Here is a 20259-nt window from a genome sequence, read left to right as displayed (position 1 = left end):
TTCCATGCAAAGAAGATAATTCGACACGACACAAAGAAAATGATCTCCACTCAAGAGAAACACATGAGCATGCAAACTTGGCATCGTGAGTTTAATATTTTAAAATATCACAAAAATCAACAAATACCCTCTTACCTTTTTTTAGATTTTTATAAATAATCTTTCTATTTGCAAAAAAATATCAACTTTTTATCTGAGTAATAGATTTTTTTTTCTGATAATTTGTATCCACTTTAAAGTACAAATCTACTGTACTACATGATGCCAACGCCTTTAATATGATCATGCATGAGATGCATCTGATCTTTCCTAAAGTGCATCGTTGTTAACTATCAGATAAAAAATTTTATTTTTTGCTCTAATATTTAAATAAATTTTATTATTTAAAAAAATAAAATTTTGTCCTATAGATGGTAATTTAAATAAAATATATAACAAATATTGAAAATATACATCATGATTTCAATCGATATACAAAATTTATAAAAGCCTCTCAACATGTAAAATTGTTTTGTAGTAAAAAGAAAATGTTATATTTTCTTACAAAATCCAAAGATTAAATGATTGTTCATATAAAATTTACACCTTTGTTGATATATTTTCCTCACCCTTTTTATGTAAAAATATATTATTATTGTTATTGCTATTATTTGTTAATTTGATTGTCATTATCATTATCATTATTAATATTAATATTAATGGATTAAGGGCCATTTTGCATCATAGTGGAGGTGGTGATAGGAGCCTCATGTTCATCTCATACCAAGATTAGATGGTAACCAAATAACAAGTTCTAGCAATTGAATACCATCCATTACTATGAAAAATTTATTATTTGGGGCCATTTGGAACATAGTGGATGTGGTGCATACAAGCCTTATGTTCATCTCATACTAGGATTAGATCTGAGCCAGATTAACATGATTGAGCAATTGAATACCTTCCATTACCGCGAGCGGTTTAGGCCACTGCAGAAGGTTTAACATGAGCATTACATTGGTTTTATGGGTAATCTCCGGTTGAATCGACTAACAAACGCTACATAAACCTTTAGAAATTGAATACCTCTCTAGGATAGACTTTAGAAATATAATATCCATTTAGGCATCGCTATTATTTCACAAAGTTAATTACAGCCCAGCATTCCCTAATTGTCACCCTAATGAGAACAACCATCATTTCTATGCTGCCTCATATGAGAAGTGTAGAGCCACCGAGGGTCTGAGAGTTTGTCCTCAGCACACAAAGACATGGCCTTTGGGACCCCAAAATGCAATTTGCTTTTAAGTTTTGATGGAAGCTTCAATTCTGTTCCAGTGTTGTCTCGTTGGGCATTTCTTGGTCATCCACTATCTCCTCAGGTTTTGGAGGCAAAACCTCAACCACCAAATCCACCAACTCTTGAACTTGGTCTATGCCTTTAGCCTCATCTCTTGTGAGACGCTTATCGCAGTGCTCTATAATCTGCAGGACCAATAAGCACAATTAAAACAAATGAAAAAAAAAAATAAAATAAAGAATGATACTCTTTAGAATACTTTGTGGACTTCACTAATACAAATGATAACAACTCACCATAACATTACTTTTCCAAAAGAAAGGGAAAAAAGTCGCGGTAATATCACGGCAACTTAGTTGTTATCCTAGAAATGGTGTCTTAAATTGTGTTAGGTACCTTGCTGTCGAAGTCCAATCACAAAAAAGAGTTGGTTTTGGAGAATAAATGGTGCCGGCCTGATATTCCTGTTATCATCTCTACCCTTGTTATATGATCGCTGATCTAGGCACCCAAATATGCAGACCAACTCTAAGAAATAGTCTCAGAAAAAAATGAGGAAGAGTGCCAACAACCCATTTTTGAGTTTAGACATGTTATGAGCCAACCTTTTCTCATCCTAGTTCATAATAGGGCAAATCGGAGAGTCTGATAATATGGATACGACTTGTCGGGTGATTCTGGAAAAGGAAGTTGCCCCTCATCGGTGTCAAATTCTAGTTTGGATACAGATGATGCTAAGGGATCGGGATATTTTGTTTCAAGAGAACCTAGATATGGGCAAGAATTTGTTGGTTTTTCTGACTCAAGCCATGAGGGCATGACAGGCCTTGATTTTTTTTAGGAGATTCTCAAAGGAATATCCACACATAAAACAATAAAATCAAGTTTAGGTAAAAACTCTGCATATAAATGATTTCACAGCTTGTTGCAAAGTTCTTTGATAAGACTCCATTAAAGATATCAGCCACTTCTTAGCTCTGTACCCTTCAGAGCTAGGAAAAGCAAGCTTCATACCTTCAGAACACCAGGTTGACAGTCCCTTACTGGCCTTCGAATGACAAGCTTACTGAGACCATTTCTGTGCTGATTCTGAAAGGACTTCATGGACAGGACATGGATATCCTTCTGATTACACAAACATAAATTTCAGAGGCAATTGATCTTTTCATGTGCAAACTGCAAAAAGTGACAAAACTCAAATGAAAGTGGATCATGGTATTCGATCCAATGAGGTGCTGATGACACAGAAACATGAGCAGAAACGGAAGCAGAGTACTCTATAACAGGGTAACAGCTAATGGACAAAGTGGCCGACAAGCATTACATGATCATTTTGCTGAACACAGATGAAAACCTAGGTTCTAATCTCTGTTTACGAAGCATGTAGAGTAGGATTCGCATGATGAAGCATAACTTCCTTACTGAACTTTGTTAACTTTTAAAGATTAAATTTTTGGAGAATCTTTGAGAGGGATCTAAACATTAATAGGACAAAAAAAGGCGGGGCCATCCCTGTAATCCATTATTTGGTAGAAAGATTTAACATGCATGAATCCCTGAAATAATATCCAAGGCATTTCAGCTCCTGGAAGGCCAGACTGTCATTGATGGTAGAGATAAAAAATAAGTAAATAACCTTTCATATTTCTTTCCTACTTGGCTCAAGCATGGGATTCAATTTGCTAGGTAAAAAAAAACTGTGATTAAATATTCTTCTGAAGAGCATAGAAACACGATTTTAATGGGCTGGCTTGCTAATCAATGTGATCCAAGGACAGATTGATCACCATTACATTTTTTTTTAAAAAAAAGGCTGGCAGGAATGGCGAAATGAGTAACCTTTAAGTTCTACAGAACAGTAAAGAATGAACTGGAGGATTCAAGTTTTGTCTTCATCTGTATTCATTACTAATCAAAAGTTTGGTTTAAACTGCTAGTAGATGATAACAAGTGGTTTTGAAGAACAAGCTATCTCATATTGTACATGTCTGTTTTTATTTAAGATATGATTGTAGAAGTTCTAAGAAACATAAGGAAAAGGGAAATAAACATTTTTAAAAAGAATGCCCAGAAACTATTCTGCATTCCAACTTCACACTTCAGAATTTATCATATGAAAGTTTAAAAAAAAATAGTGCCAATTGCCTACAGTATTCTCTATCTCGCATAACTTCATACAAACCACTAATATACAAGTCCTGTAATAGATGGAAAATTTCTCTCTCCATTGAAGACTCAAGTTTTCCACGATGTGCTTACAAAAGTTGGATGATTTAATGTTAAAAAGGATATGCATCTTTTGGCATTTCTGAGTTTTTCCAGAAGGTTCAAAACAAGATTGATTTTGTTTCAACTTTTACAAACCCAACATCTCAAGTTCATCAATCACTTCAATTGAAGGAAACTTAATCCCTGAGTTTAGGATAGATTAATTTTGACTACCTCCTCAAATTTGAAGGATTTGAAAGTTTGCATTCTTCCAGAACATATTGACAGGCCCACCACCACACAAACTAGTAGAGTTGCACTCTCTAGAGACCTTTACTGGTGGTCAACAATCTACTGGTCCCACATCAGGAAGCAATATACGTTTCTTTGATGTAAGCAGCTATGAGGAGGTCATTACAAACCTTTGTATTTGCCCCCAACTGCAGAAGAAGTTAATGAACCACTATACTGACAATAATGTCTCCATAGCAGAGGCCAATAGTTCTACACCTGTTGCTCCCCATGGAGGATAATAACTCGCTTTGTGGTCAGCCAGGATAAATATAAAGCATTATAGGCAATATTGAGGTATGTTGCTCTCGATTAACAAGCTGATATGATTCTTTTAAGAAGACATCTAATTATAATCAATGAACAAAAGAAAATAAAGACCAATTATCATATTTTTCTTTCTATTTATCGTCCTTATAAGAATATCTAGTGTTTTAACATGGAGACAATCTCTCTATATGACTTGGGTGTCACATATTTGAAACATGGAGACAATCTCTCTATATGAAAGGTTAATGCTATGCACATCTAACCCTCTCCACACCCTGCATGATGGGAACCTCATGGACTAGGCCAACCTTTTAGTCTCTTAACAAGGAGGCGACCACGTGCACATCCCATATGTATTTCAAAATAGACACTAACAGAAATACATGCATAGTCAGCTTATTGGTTACAAATGTCCAGCTATTACCAATGTCTTCAAGCACAGTAACAAAGCAGAGGGGCAGCAAATGTATACTAAGATGGTTCTTAAAAATGTTTGCAACAACAAAGTTGGCAAAAACATCACTGATGCCAACTTACAATCTATCATCCTCCACTCTTTTAAAGCATTGCTCAACTCATAAACAAGTCTAGTGTGTGATAATTTACAAGAACCAAGAGATCTTCTAGAAAATGTGAACATGAAGGCCATTGTTGCCCAACATCTTGTGTCCTTACAAGCATCGGTCATAACAGAACAATCATATCATTCCCCATATTTTGTTATGGCTTGCACGACTTTATCTTTTCAATGCTTGTCAGGTGAAATGTTGAGGATTTATACCTCTGGCCATTAGTACAATGGCTTATCAATAAGGCCAGAAATCAAATAAATGGTGGCCACAAATCATTTTCACGTCACATACATTTTCATCTTTTCGCTTTCCTAAGAAGGCCTAGCACATTCAAGAATCCTTTTATTGTTTCTACCTTAGATGTGTTTTGCTTTGTTGCCTCTAAGCACTCCCCAATCTCCTTTAATTCAGTTAAAGCTCTCTCCTGATTCTTGACCCCAGCAATCTGACACCTGAGTCCCATGACTCCACCCTTTATTTGTCCCTACATTTTTTTTCGCCACATTGTGTTGAAATTTCTGACTCTGGGTTAAGCCCATACTTCTTATCCAAACTATTCAAGTTATCCTATAAAAATCTCATGATGATATCAAAGCCAAAAGCTGAAGAACACACCACTGTAGATTAGCATTGTTATACTGCAGTTCAAATAATCCATAAATCAATGCACAAATTAAAATTTCAATTCAACCCACCTGTATAATAGTCAACCTTACATAAAACTGATTGTGTATAAGAATGCATCTTGTAAACCTCTTAGCATGCAGTTGAACTGTGATAAATGAACTGTGAGAAGGAGCTAAATTTTATGCACAAAAAACTTCCTTTCTTCCTCCCCTACTTCCCGGCTTTAGAAACTGAAATTATTAAATTGTGATTCATAACCCATTCCAGAACCACTCCCACTCCTCTTACTCCAATTCCCCATGTCACTTCAAGCTGTAATAACAGAAGATTGTGATCCATTCATCCCCTCTTATTCCTACTCCCTCTTACATTTCACTTCTAGCTACTCGATTCCTAATGCCAGTCCTTACAAAATAAGCAATGGTTTGATCAGTTCGCAGACCCAATCAGACTGAACAGGATACAGGATGACAGGGTTGTATGTGTATGGTTTGTCCCACCTACCCCAGTATGCATTGAGAGAAAAGGAAGAGGTTGGCTAGACTGGTATTGCATTTAAGAATTAATACTGATTAAGTACTCATGAATACTATTCTAGTGCTTGAAAATGTGGATTTGCAAGAAACATCCTTCATGTATGTGATACCAGAGTTTTGCAAATCATAACAAGCACCCCATTCCAGGTTCCTTTTATTTTTATGTTTCCATCACAGTGTTCTGTCGAAGTTTGGACTTTCTTAGTGGGAAGAGAAATAAAATAGCTTGACCCAATCAGACTGAACAGGATACAGGATGACAGAGTAGTACATGTATGGTTTGTCCCACCTACCCCAGTATGCATTGAGAGAAAAGGAAGAGGTTGGCTAGACTGGTATTGCATTTAAGAATTAATACTGATTAAGTACTCATGAATAGTATTCTAGTGCTTGAAAATGTGGATTCGCAAGCAACATCCTTCATGTATGTGATACTAGAGTTATGCAAATCATAACAAGCACCCCATTCCAGATTCCTTTTATTTTTATGTTTCCATCACAGTGTTCTGTCAAAGTTTGGACTTTGTTAGTGGGAAGAGAAATAAAATAGCTTGAACCTCAAAAGATACTTTTAGACCCTAACTAAACAATTCTCAAAGGTTCTTGGGGTGGAAAGGGAAGAAAAACAAACAATTCAAGTATCATAGGAAGGAATATAAAAGATAATGTTCATTGAGTTTCTATCATCTTAATACAGCGAGCTCTCTTTTCCATATAAACAAAACAAGAATAAGACAATGACATCCAGGAAAGCAAGTATTCCTAAAATTACATTACTTTAAGGGCTCAAATGTTGGTGCTTTCTGTTACAACCTAAACCCAATAAAAAAACAAAACTTTAAGGGCTCAAAGTTAGATTTTAAAATTTGATCCCTCCCAAATTTTGTGTTAGCATGGAAACTCGCAAAAACTTAATCGTATCAAGGAATTTGACATATCTATTATACTGAACTGCTGCTGATTTTGTGGTGAAACTCCTTTTTGTTTAGCAAATGGAAATGGCGTATTTGTTGGCTTAATAATAAAAGTACAAGCATGCTTAAACAGTTTGATATGTACATCAAAATATCATAATATTACAAAAAATATCTGAAGAGATTATGAAAACTTTACCGGATAGATTTCAGCTTGGCTGGACGGTCTTAAATTGATAATGTTTAGCTTTTCAGCTTTTGCAAGCCTGAACTTTTCACATCTTTTCAGAAATTCATTAACTGCATCTCTTGTCTGATTGGAAGCAGCACTGTGGAAAAGGTAGTCAAAAACCTGAAATACCAAAGCCATAATGGCATCCATCAGATTTCAACACATCATTGATCTACCAAAGAAGAAGACCATCACTGAATTAACATGGACCCAAGAAAAAGAGTAGATAAAGCATGTACCTTGCACTCTGATGGTGCAACGGAACCAAGGCATCCCATAGGATCACTTGTTGCCCCTCTAGACCGTAAGAAGTCAAGGACTTCAAAATTTGTAAGCGCCCCTGCATTGGCTTGTTTTCTGCAATGTAGCAACTAGCCTCTATAAGCACAACCTACCAGCATGCACAAGACATTCACCATAAAGCATACTGCACACAAACTCACTTAAAATATACATCTCAATCCCAATGACCAAATAAAATCATTTTGTCTGTCTTTTCCAAGTGGGATTTTATTTGCCACTCTCAATGATAAAGTAGAACTTAGGCCATCTAATAGGGGAGTCTACAACCATGAAATAGGACACCAATTTTCGATAAGAACAGCTACAAAGCATAAAAATATTATAGCAAAACATTGTTTGTTGTAAAGAGTCAAGCTTCAACATGGTAACACTAGAAATGTTTTTCTTTTTTTTTCTTGCTTATTGAATCATCATAGTGAAAAAAAAAAGCTAGAAATCACCCATAGCGAATAGGTTAATATGAGGACAATCATTGTCTCATCTATTAGGGCTTCTGCCCTTGTGAATCCTTCTTCACCTATCAACAACTAATCCAAGGTGCTTCGAGACATAAAAGAAGCAACCATTACATATCAACTTACATCTTCATTTTTGAAGGTCAATCAAACTGCGAAGAACCTCTAAAAGACTGCAATTCCTTTTGAATTCATGCCAAATGACTGCACAGGGAGCTGTTGCCAAGATTCCAGATTTAACTATTAGAAGGAAAGAAATGATAATTGGATTCAACTAATTACCATGAGGCAAAAACTAATGCAACAATGGTAATCAAGAAACAGCACCTTTCAAGTCATAGAACTGAACATCAAAAGAAAAAAAGAAACAAAAGAAATGATTATTCAAATCTTAACTTCAGATCGCCAAATACCCCAAAACACCAATCTAACCATGTTACCTTCTCCAAAACCAGGAAGTTAATTAAAAAATTAAAATAAAATCTAAAATCACAGTATTTTTGCCATCAAAATATACCAATTCAAGAGCAAAACCCATACTTTACCCCAAAGAAGAGCAAAATTGATCCTTTACCTCCCCTAGAAAAGGGAAAAAAAGACCATAGTTTAGTAGAAGGGATATGGGCCCAAAACAAATTATTTACTGCATAAAAAACATAGTTTCATTAAAAGTTAAAAAGGAAGAGAGGGAAATGTAGAGCTTTGAGGAGCACGGTACTTCAAGCTAGGGCTTCTGACGCTCGAAAGAGTAGAAGTTCCAGGATAATGACATGGTTAGGGAAGGTAAAAAGGCCAGGGTTCCCTCAGCTTAGAGATCGGGCGGGTCCTTGGTTTGGAATTTGAATGGAGGGTTTTCTAGGTTTTGGTTTATCTAATATCTAGACTTCGTTCTGTTAATATTTTGGGTTCAGGTTTGGCAATTCTAAATCCACTTAAACAGCCAATCAGGTGTAATTTTCTAAAAGTTCATATTTTTGGGTTGGACTTGCCTCCACAAAATGAGCTGGGTACCATTGCCACTCCTAGGTTAAAGATACTAGGCACATGAACTCATGGCTCTACCAACCAAAAATAATAAAGACCTTGTCGTTTCATGGACAGTGATAGGATGCATACTCCACCATTTTTTTCACATGATTATTGCTACACCAACAACTCAATGTAGATGAGCAGCAGCATTGACATGAGAAAGAATAATTAGACAGATAACTATAAGTGATGCATTCAGTCTCTCCACCCATACCATTAAATACGCGCAATTCTACATAGGAGATGGCATGGTCTGGATTTGAGTGAAGGTGCCAACCTAGCCTACTGGAAAAGTCCTACCAAAAAAGCCACAAAAACTCGAAACAAAACCCAAGTTTGATTTATAGAATCCATATGCTTGATAAGGAAAGGGTGTCACGGGCCTAGACCCTGAAGAATTATCGATAAAGCTTGAATTATTCGAAAAAATTTTGACCAGCAGAATGATTACTCTAGGTACTTGAATCAACTGTCTAATAATGCATGAATTACAAATTTCTTTGAAAATGAAAGAAAAAGGAGAAGCAACATAAATCAAAACCAAAACCACCCTTAATCAAGAAGATTATCATCATCAACTTTATACATCACAGAAGATAAATTCACAAATATTACATACTTCATCCCATGCACAAAGATGAATAATGCAACTGGTGCGGCAATTCTTCTCTCACAAGAGCTCGCTCCTACTATTGCATGGATTTCGATTATAATATACAAAACTATTTATAAGCAACAATTCCTAAAGCAAAAATTCATGAAGAAAATCGGCAAATAAAAAGCGTAATTAATCAGAAAAATCCATGGTTCACTTCACCACAGTAAAGCACAATAAAGAAACATAAATCCTTAGAAATCCACTACAAGTACGAAAACCCAGACCCAAATCTGCATCCATATTCCTTTCACAACCAAACCAATATATCAGGAGTAGCTTTCAGTTCTGTACTCAACACCGTTAGGCAAAGCCCCAAATAAAAACACGAAATCAACAGATAAAAGCACTAAAAATCGAAAAAAAAAAACTACAAACAACTAAAGGACTAGCAGAGCATTTCATCAAAAAAAGGAAAAGAAGAATGCGATCCACCAAGCAGCAGAGAGGGTTGCAGCGGCGGTCCGGCGCATGCCCCGCGGTGGGCGACGGAAAGGGAAGGGGCGAGGGACGGCGAGGCGGTGGGCCGAGTCGAAGTAGGAAGGAGGCCAAAGACAAAGAGGAGGAGGAGCGCATCTCACCTTAAAAATATTAAAGGTTTTTTTTTTACACTAATATCCTTCTAAAAATTTCAATTTGTGGCAATACCTTCCTAAAATTTATATATATTTCTATATCTCATAAAATATTATTTTTTACAAATATCCTTAATACGATGATTGTTCTAATTAATAAAAATCATATTTATTTTAATTAAAAATAAAATAACTTTTAAAATAACTTTTTTATTTTTTTAATCTGATCGCCTTATAAATGTTTATAGAACCAGACTTTCAGCAATCCCAGAATGCGGGCGGCAGTGGGATGTCCTCAATCCCTTTGATGAATCCCATCCTTAAGATCAAGTTAAGGTTGCTCTAGAGCTACACAGAGGCTAAAAGGGAAGGAAAAGAGAGATGGGGAGAAAAGAGAGTCTTTGTCATTGGTTCACTAGCTGTGCCTTCTTCCAATTTCTTTTTCGTTGCCTAAGCACTTACACACCTCGGAGGGTTTCTATTTCCAGGTTTAGATCCATCCTATAGTCGCAGAACTCATTTCAGATCCAAATAAAGTGAATATACAATCTATAGCCACCACGGGATAGACATCTACGGGCAGGCCCTATCATTTATATACCAAAAATGATCGAATCTTCGGGCTGTTCCGGTTCCACGTTCTATATCCAGTGGTTAGAGCTTCTCTCCAATAGTGGTGTCCCGTTATAGGTATAAATAAATATCGTATAGAGTGCAAAATTCCTTTTAATGGAAGTAGCTAAATTCAAGCAAGCATTCCAGCGAAACGATCCTTTGACAATGGGCTCTTCCTTCGATTTGGCTCCACGAACGCGCCACCTAGGAGCCCCACTCATATTCATCAATTAAGATAATCTTAATCTTATTATTATATCCTCGGCGTGAGAACAGTTGAGGGTTGCTTTTTTCTTCTTTTCCAGCGTCGTATAAACTCCTTCATGCAAGAACCCATTTCTGTACTAAGGGTAGGTTGATAACCCACTGCGGAAGGCATTCTCCCTAATAAGGCGGATACTTCTGATCCTGCTTGGACGAAACGAAAAATATTGTCGATGAATAGAAGCACGTCTTGTTCATTAACATCCCGGAAATATTCCACCATGGTTAGGGCTAAACTGGATCCAATAAAAAATAGGGATGAATTTTTGAAAAGGGATAAGTACAATGGGATTCAAGATAAAAAAGAAATTAGTAATAGAATATGGATGGATAAAAATATTATCCATTTTTTTTGGATCAGATTTGGCGGATTCTAGACTAGACTGGAAATAACGCGATGAAACTGACCTGCTTTCCTTTTCTTCATCGGCTCTAGCTCAACTGATACGTTTTTGGTAAATTTGGGCATGCTCAGCGGCACGTAGGCCTTTCTGGAAGAGGACGATTGGCCGCACCGGTTGAGGAGAAGCGTAAGTAGTAAAGTCTTTTCTTGAACCTTCGGTCATGCAATGTGCTAACCATCTTGGTTTGAGTTAAATTTGTTAATTTTTTAATGACGTTAAAAGACTTGGGTACATATGCAAAAGATAAAAATAAAAAAAAAAATAGTAAAACAAGTGTTTACGAAGATATATATATATATATATATATATATATATATATGTATGTATGTATGTATGTATGTATGTATGTATGTAAATATCAATTTTAGAGGTATTCTTGTAAAATTTGATATTGATGAGAGTATTTATGTACAAAAATTAAAATTAAAAATAAAAATATGAGTACCGTTTATCAATGGACGGCTGAGATTCTTCCAATGATTTCTAGAAAAATAATAAAAAAATATCACTGTAGAAAAGAACCTTGTTTCGGCTTGAGTCCTGAGGAATATTATATCCACTCTAGTTTGCCTCCTATCTTCTTTTATGACTAGATTTTGACATTAGTTGTTAATAATTTTCTTTGAGAAAAGGTGTATGTTTTTTTTTTACCAATCGCAAGGTAGGTGGTGAAATGTGAGTAATCATGCATGTTGGGACAAATATGGAGGCAATTGGAATTGTTTTTTAAATTTAAAAATGAATAAAAACATTGCTAATCTTTCTATAATCCATATATTTTACTTTTCTTATCCTTCCTTTTTTTAATTTTTTTAGATATTTTACCTATTTTCCACATGCATGATAGCTAGTTTCTAATTAAATTAGAATTAAAAGACTAGTTTTTTGAAAAAAAATAAGAGTTAAAAAATGAAAATAGACCATCATGCTCCCAACAAATAGCCTATATTTTTTATGGAAAATATTTTTCTTAATTTATATTTTCTTTTTATATGGTAGTTTTATTTAGAATCAAGATATTTTTATGAGAATCATGAGATCTTTATAAACCATTTCAACCCAAGTCTTATCAAAAATCCTAAAATCAATATATTTATTATTTTTTAATATTTATTTTTTATTATGAGGTATCCTCATAGCAGGCTAACCGGCTATTTTTCTAAGTTGAACTTTTTGAAATGGTTTGCTTCTTTTCTTTTTCTTTATAGCAATAATACGATACACCATGGGACGGTGCGTTGAACCAACAAAGAATGTTCAAAAGTTTCATTATATATGCTTAGGTTTTGCTTTCCTCCCAAAACGCGTCTGCAGGATTTGGAGACACCCGCCTCATATGTCCAGGCTCTGGAACGAATCTTTCCGATGTGGGACTATTGGGCCTCACATCCTTCCGACCATCGACAAGAGCCGTCCTCGGCTCTAATACCAAATGGCATGCCCCCGCCTGCGCGGGGCACATAAGGCACCCAATGCCCATGTGGGGGCCACATGAGGGGGGAACACAGGGCTTCCTTGCCAGATATTGTTCAGTCTGGAGCTTTACGCAAGCGTCCTTCATCCCTCCTTGGTTTTATTTTCCATCCAAAATGCGTCTGCAGGATTTGGAGATACCTGCCTCATATGTCCAGGCTCTAGAACGAGTCTTTCCGATGTGGGACTATTTGGCCTCACACCTTTCCCACCATTAGACAAGAGCCATCCTCGGCTCTGATACTAAATGTCACGCCCCCGCCTCCATGGGGCACGTGAGGTACCCAGTGCCCACGTGGGGGCCACATGAAGGGGGAAACACGGAGCTTTCCTGCCAAATATTGTCCGGTTTTGGGGCTTCACGCAAGCGTCCTTCATTCCTCCCCGGTTTTGTTTTCCTCCCAAAACATGTTCACAGGATTTGGAGACATCCGTCTTATATGCCTAAGCTCTGGAACGAGTTTTTCCAATGTGGAACTATTGGGCCTCACATTTAGTGTCTCTAAGCAAAGGTCCAATTCAATTGCTAAATTAGTATCAACTACTAAGTATGCTTTCAATTAAAAAATAGCATCAGGTAACAGTTTCTTGCAAATTATTTATTTTTCTCTAAGTCTTTCCAAAGGAAAAGAAAGACTAGAAAAGAACCTTACCGCTCGTGAACTTTGAGGGGCACTGTAAGAACTCCAAGGAGTAGATACTTGTTTTGATACCCTTCCTGATACATTAGAAAATCTTCGGTGCTTTTAGACAAATTATATGAACTCATTTATACCACTAGCTATAGCACAATATCTGAAAATCAATGATGCATTCTCATCATCAAGATTTGAAAAAGAATCCACTAGTGCTCGCATCAACCATGGCACGCTTTCAATCGACCGATAATAAGTTATCTAATAAGAATCATTCTGGCTCTACATTTTTTTATTTTTAAAAAAATTACAGCAAAACCCTTTCAAGTTTGGATGAGAAACATTTTGACCTCAAAACTTTAAACTTTTTCGATTAGCCACCATAACTTATTTTTTGGTTTCAACATGGTCTAGCCTTCAATCTAAATTAGGATTTGTTATTACATCATCATCATGATAACATAACATGCTTCATATTTCTGAAATACCCTTCTCATTAATTTAGTGTCAAGATTTAGTTTTGGCGCGAAGAGAAGGAGATGATGTGGCACTCATGTGGCAGTCTTCACCCTTCCCATTAAGGGCTCGTTTGGTTCGTGTGAAGCATTTTCCCTCCTAAAAATATGATTTCTGGGAAGAAGATTTTTAGAAAAAGAATGCCTGAGAATGTACTTTTGGCATGTTTGGCTAAACATGAGAAAGTGACAGATTTACAGAGTGCTTATGTTTGGTTGACCATCCACTTTTATGGGAAAGTTATATGTAATTCCTATTATATCCTTAATAAAAATTAGGTCTTTAATGCCTCTTTAATGCTGAAAAGCCTTTTTGGAAAAAAATAAAGATCGAGTGATTTCTGCCTCATGGGAAAGTAACTTTTTCATGTTTCTTATAGAAAAGATTTTTTCATGAAATATGAAAATTATATTCGCATGAGAATATATTTTTTTCATCTTTTCCCTTTAAAAACTCCAACATCTCATTATTTTTTTCGTTGACCGTACTTTTTCTCCTACTTTTTTCACGAACCAAACGAGCCCTAAGTTTCTTTTCGACTAGGATTTTATGGCACAATTTGGCTGACTGGGTGAAGACAAAGAGAGGATGAGAGAGCCGGGGGAAAGAGAGGAATATGGAAAGCTCTAGCCAAAGCTCTAGAACCTCGATGGCTTCGAGCAAGAACTCCAACCAAAGCTCCATGCAAAGCTTCGGGCAAAGCTCCAACTAAAGCCTCTTAATGCATTGCAACTGTGAGTTGAGGGCTCCATTGAAGACCTCGTGGACCATAGCTATTCCTGGATGGTGGTTCTACGGGTGCTTGATATACAAGGTAAAGGGCTTGCTGATTTCTAACTACTTTTCCAAGCACGATATTTCACAAATCTATTCAATTTGTTATTATAGACAAGATGATGATGTGGGTTTTTTTAATGGCATGATCCACATTCCTCACCACGTACAAAAGAGGAAATCAACAAGTTGGTCCAGAAAAATAGAAGTTTGGGAAACGAGAACTAGGTCTACAGAATGAGTAGAAGTGTTTGGCATGGTGTCTAGTTGCTTCTTAAGTGATGACAAGAGATTTGTTGGCACTTAAGTGGAGTGCTAGCGATGCCTAGGTTAGCATGAAGGGCTTCAATCCATAAACACCTGTAGATAAGGAAATCAGGGGAGGGACCAAGTGAAAATTATTTAAACTTTTAAGGTGCAAGTATATCTCGTTTAAACTTTTGAAGTCCTAGTGTTTCTAGTATAAACTTATAGATTCTCTTTGTAATTTACCAATAATGTAATGAATAGAAATGCTTACTATTTGGTATTAGTTTTGTATTATCTCTCATTTTATAGATCAGAATGATATGTTACAATACAATTGACATCAATACAATTTATTAGTACTAGGTTCACTCAAAATGTTCCATGTTAGATGCTACGGCTGATACATAAAGCTACTACGAAGACTGACTGACTATTATTTTTCAGTCACTCATCACTTTGCAGCATTGGACATCTGGGAGGAGTATCAGCTAAACCAAATTGACCGGCACTGAAGCCAAACCCAATTGAGCGGCACAAGACTGGCACAGAGTGCTGGCACAAGATCGGCATAGAGTTGGTACAAAACTAAGCTTTAAAATCAGCACATATCATTGTACAATAATGACTAACATTGAGATGAATGGATTGTTTGCTTTGTACATGCTGCAATGTTGAGAATAGGGAAGGTGCATTAAGTTTGCTGTTAAATGCATATGTTTAGAGAGAGTTGTGATATCTACTCACTCGTATCTAGATCAAGCTTGAAGTAGTTGTAATGAAATGAAAGAGAGCTTACAAGGCAAAAAATTAGCTATGCTTGATGGAAAGAAGGAAGTCGAAGTGCAACTCAGCTGTGATATGATAAATTGACCTGGTTGAACTTCTAGCAGCGGTAGTTTTACAAAAGGATAGTTAAATTATGTATGCCTTTTCTCTTAAGCATTAGGTGAATGAAAGATCTTTACTACTCTAGTTGGTGGTAGGGAAGTGGTTTGAAGATGCAAAGATTGACTGCTGACTTAAGACATTGACTTGATCAAGCAAACCTTAAGGAAAAAACTTTAGATCTTGTGACTTGGTTAGAATCTTTTTGTAAATTTCTTGTAAATTTAAAAATCATAGGAAAGAACAAGGTTATTTTGGAAATAAGAAAAGATTGGCAATGATTATAATTCGATATTATATCATATTTGACTAAAATAAGAATTATATTCATCATGATTTGACAATTGTTTGGTCAAAGTATTTGATGGATATGGATGGAATAAATTAAGAGTTGAAGAATGGAAAATAAACTAAGAAGTCAGCAGCATTTTCTATTAATTTTAAGCATGCCAAACAAGAAACTAATGTGGGAGGATAACAATGACTGATTTAGGTACTTCTGTCTCAAGATTCATGCATACATTTATCAAGCAACTAATTTGTATTAAAAAATACATGGGTAGATAATTTGGTGTGTTATTGAAGATTTAATGTATCTTCGGTATATGTTGCAAGGATTTCTAAATTTGAACTACTTAGTAACACATCTTAAGTTGTTGATTATGTAGATTTTAATTATTTTAGAATGTTTTGAAGTGTATAGATGCCTAGTTACAGACTTGCAGTTCTGTTTGTGGGTTACTAATTCAAGGTCATCACGAACTGTAACTTTTATTCTGACTAGTAGTAGAATCCACTAAATTTTAGAATTGTGTAAAGACTAGAATCAGATGATCCAAGGAATTAGATTTGAAATTTGTGTCCCCAAACATTGGGTTACTAATTCAAGTTCCTCGTGGACTCTAATTTTTATTCTGGTTTGTAGTGTGAAAGAATCCAATAAATTTTTATCAAAAAATAACATAATGCAGCGACTGCATGCAAATCACACAAGGAATTATAACTGCATTTTTTTATCAAAAAATAACATAATGCAGCAATATTTGCACAATCATTTGGCACAGAAAGACTGATGATGTGAATTGCAGTTCTCTGAATCAAATGCCTTCCTCATCAGGTTGTAATTTAAGTCTGTTAATATATTCACTGTGAAGAAGGGGGGCGGGGGGATTTGGGTAAGCTTGGAAAGGAGGAGATATAAAACAAAGAAGGGAAAGAATTGCATGAAATGCCTTTTACCAATTTACTAGCCGTCATTGAAGATAATTTGATATCTTAATGGAATTGTAAGGCCTATATTTATTAATCTGCATGCTTAATGAAGTGAACGAATTTTTGCTGTTAGCTTAGTAGGTTGCCAGGGGAATCACACATTTAAATACAGCAATAGTTTAATATATATATTTGAAAGATTATCTTGCTTTGTTTCAATTATATATATTAACGCATTTATGAATTTAAAGTATAAACATTGTCAAGATAATATCTAGATGACAAAACTTGTGAAGTCGCTTGTGATAATTTGAAACTTGATAAAGTTTCTTTAGTGCACAAGTTAATTTGAGTCTCAAATTAAGCTTATAAGTCTCTAGCGAAAATTTATTTTGATTCTCAATTTCGCCATGTCTTTGATTAATGTCATTGAACTATACTTATGTGGGAATGATGGCAAAGATGGAGATGCTAGATGAAGAAAGTAGGAGTAGAACAAGCTGAGAGAAAAAAAGGAGTCGTCGTCTTGGGAAAAAAGAAGGTGAGGGCAGATTTTTTAAATTACTTATCTTCAATAGACATGCATAAATAAGGATTGAACAACTATTCTAGAATAAAATCCTGATGATTCTATCATTTTTCAAATATTAACATAACCTAGGATATCTTTTAGTTTTAGCCATGAACAGGACCTTTAGACACCAAATCTCTTTCTAAAAAATTGAACAAACTGAGAAAGTATAGATTTCTGCAAGCCACTTTCACTATCTATAAACTTTGTTATAACTTTTTTAATGTTTCAAATATATAATGCAGACAAGGTCCAACTCTGCTTATCTTGCTGAATGTTGCATCTAAAAAGCTGAATGTTACATCTAAAAATAGTCTGTCATGTTAAATCATATAGTAGCTGCCAAAAGGTAGATTAACTTTGTTTTGGCAGCCCAGTTCACCATTTAGTAAATGGTTTACTGCTTTGCAGTAAGGGAATAACGCAAGAAACTTTGAACGTATAATTGCAGCTAATGGACCATGTGATTACTAAGCTTGATGCTGCAATGAGAACAAATTGAATGTAAATACATTTTAAAAAGAGGAGGGGCAAATGTTTTCACAGTTGTAGTTCGGGCCAGAATGTGGAGACAAGTGCCTAGGTGGTGAGAGGGGACTGCATGGTGCCTAAAAGTAAGCTTAGGATCATAAAATGAGAATTATAGAAAACAATCCAATTGTTGAAACACTTTCTCATTTATTTGAGAATCAATTTTCATGTAATATGACATTTTCTAGACAAATATACAACATTTGTTGATAGATCATATGAAAAAAGGAAAATATACTTCAATAGTTAGCAACCCTGTAAGATGATAAATAGTCAATATCAACTTATAAGCAAACAATTAACCAGGATCACTAAAATCTGCGACTAAGATAAGATGTAAGGGAGCCAATGAGAGGGTTATGCTCATCTTCTAACCCACTTCACCTAATATCTTGGTCTGCCCCAAAAGCCAAGAAAGAACTCGAGGGTGAACCCATGCCTTCGGAGGCCTTATAGATGCACACAAGAAGGCCAGGCTGCATCTAAGTGCTTCCGGGCTGCTGTTATTTAAGCTGGTCGACCAAGGGCTTGCCTTACCGAAGGTGGTGCTCATGAAATTGTTGTTTGCCTTACCATTTATGTTGACATAGGTACCACAACCACATCCATGATACTAATGGTATGCCGTACTGGCCCAAACCGGACGGTACAGAGAATACCATACCGTATCGGTTTGGTACCGGTATCCGATACGAGTGGTATACTGAGTGTACCGACATTCGGTACACCAAAAATATTCCATATCATACTGTACTGACACTATGCTAATGTGGCACTGGTATAGAGTTCGGTACCGAGACCACGAATATTGCTTATCCTCGACATGGCTTAATTGGTTATACATATCTTGCATTGGAGGTGCTTGGTCTAGTTAAATATATCTAGTGAGTCATAATTGGATTATCTATTTGAGCAGTGTAAGCCTTAACATTCTGATTCAGTATCCAGCCAGCTCAGCTCTTTTTATCAGGATTTTGGCACAAATGAGTGCCACATTCCAACTAGAAACCTGACAATTGTCACATCACCAGGGAGTGCTGGCATAGAGATGCATAATAGTATTTGTGAACATCAAGAAGATCGTAACGTTAAGTCACTTTGTATTCTGTTGTAGCCTTGTATTTGTCTTTGTGCAGCATAGTAGGCTCTTCTATGGTACCTATCTGCCAAATGTTGAGCACCAAAAGAAAATTAGCAAAGATGCTTCAAACATGGGGTAAGGCTTGTCTATTTGTCCTTCTAAATTATCTCTATCTGCTTTTGTTGGTTTCTTCATCTTAGTATGATATGCTTTCCACTAACATAGATTGCAATGGCCATCTGTGGGTGTGTGGCATCCGTCGTCTTCTCTGCCTTCATTGTTTACGACCCCTATGATCAATACATTTGCGCTGCCATCTCCTTGTATCTTGATGCCATCAATCTCTTCATGTCTGACTTGCTCTGCTGCTGTTAAGTGATCAACCTAGCTACTGTTTTGGCCCAATATAAGCTTAAAAACAAACTTGACCCTGGAGTCATCTGGCTGGTATGCAACTTTAGACCCTGGCACTACTTTTCTGCTGATATACTGATTGCCCATCAGGGAGAAATCCTGATACTTGGATTGCTTCTCAGCTTTCGAAGTGCAAGTTGTTTCAGAGTGGGCTCTTGTGTGATCATTCTCTTCGTTTCGATGTGCCTGATTGCTGTTGAATTGGGAAAGCTATGGCTGATGTGTGGTAAAATAATTATATAGGATTTTGCAATCATAGCCTCTATCAGAGTTATGGTAAGCTCTCGTTGCTGTCCTCTTTCTACAGAATGGGTCCCTCATGTCATTGGATTTGTCAAGATGCCTACATATCAAAGTGAAAAGCCTGTAAACTTAAGCGTTCTATATGTGCATGGATCAAGATATTTTCTTATTTATAACCAAACTAGATGCAAGGGACACAAAAATATATATATATATTTATAATCCAGGAAGGGCCCTTTTATTTGATAACCTTTCTTCCTTCTACCTTCTTTTCTGTACAGGAGATTGTATTCAAATCACAGATTTCATTGCAAATGTCCTTGAGAAAGCCAGTGCCTTTCAGTTGCTCTGCCCGGCAGTAATACCACTGCATGGAGATGGATGTTTTATGCTTGGAGCATCTTCGCCATCCTTTCTTATGATGTCCTACTGTCTTTTTTGTTTTC

General features: G+C 36.1%; 1 protein-coding gene across 2 annotated transcripts; it reads right to left on the bottom strand.

Moving 5' to 3' along the window:
- Positions 1 to 1080: 1080 nt before the first annotated feature.
- On the bottom strand, positions 1081 to 9947 carry LOC103722726 (uncharacterized). 2 transcript variants are annotated; one of them, XM_008813388.5, is made up of 6 exons: positions 9807 to 9947; positions 7814 to 7903; positions 7169 to 7286; positions 6897 to 7049; positions 2294 to 2404; positions 1081 to 1464 (listed from the first exon to the last, which is right to left on the bottom strand). In XM_008813388.5, the coding sequence occupies exons 2-6, from the start codon at positions 7819 to 7821 to the stop codon at positions 1303 to 1305; spliced, it is 552 nt and encodes a 183-aa protein (XP_008811610.3). In that variant the 5' UTR covers positions 7822 to 7903; positions 9807 to 9947; the 3' UTR covers positions 1081 to 1302. The 2 variants fall into 2 exon arrangements, with proteins under 2 accessions (XP_008811610.3, XP_017702066.3); XM_017846577.5 differs by lacking the exon at positions 9807 to 9947 and having other exon boundaries at positions 7814 to 7952.
- Positions 9948 to 20259: the final 10312 nt, after the last annotated feature.

This window comes from Phoenix dactylifera, chromosome 5, assembly GCF_051530095.1.
Source record: "Phoenix dactylifera cultivar Ajwa chromosome 5, Ajwa_hap1_PhDact_Kaust_v1.1, whole genome shotgun sequence".
NCBI classification, from domain to species: domain Eukaryota; kingdom Viridiplantae; phylum Streptophyta; class Magnoliopsida; order Arecales; family Arecaceae; genus Phoenix; species Phoenix dactylifera.
This window is presented reverse-complemented; position numbering and strand designations above follow the sequence as displayed.

Coding starts and splice junctions, on each gene's coding strand:
- LOC103722726 (XM_008813388.5), bottom strand. Junction 2,405..6,896: donor GCCAAGCTGAAATCTATCCG/GTAAAGTTTTCA, acceptor TTGTGTAATCAG/AAGGATATCCATGTCCTGTC. Junction 1,465..2,293: donor GTCAACCTGGTGTTCTGAAG/GTATGAAGCTTG, acceptor TTGGTCCTGCAG/ATTATAGAGCACTGCGATAA.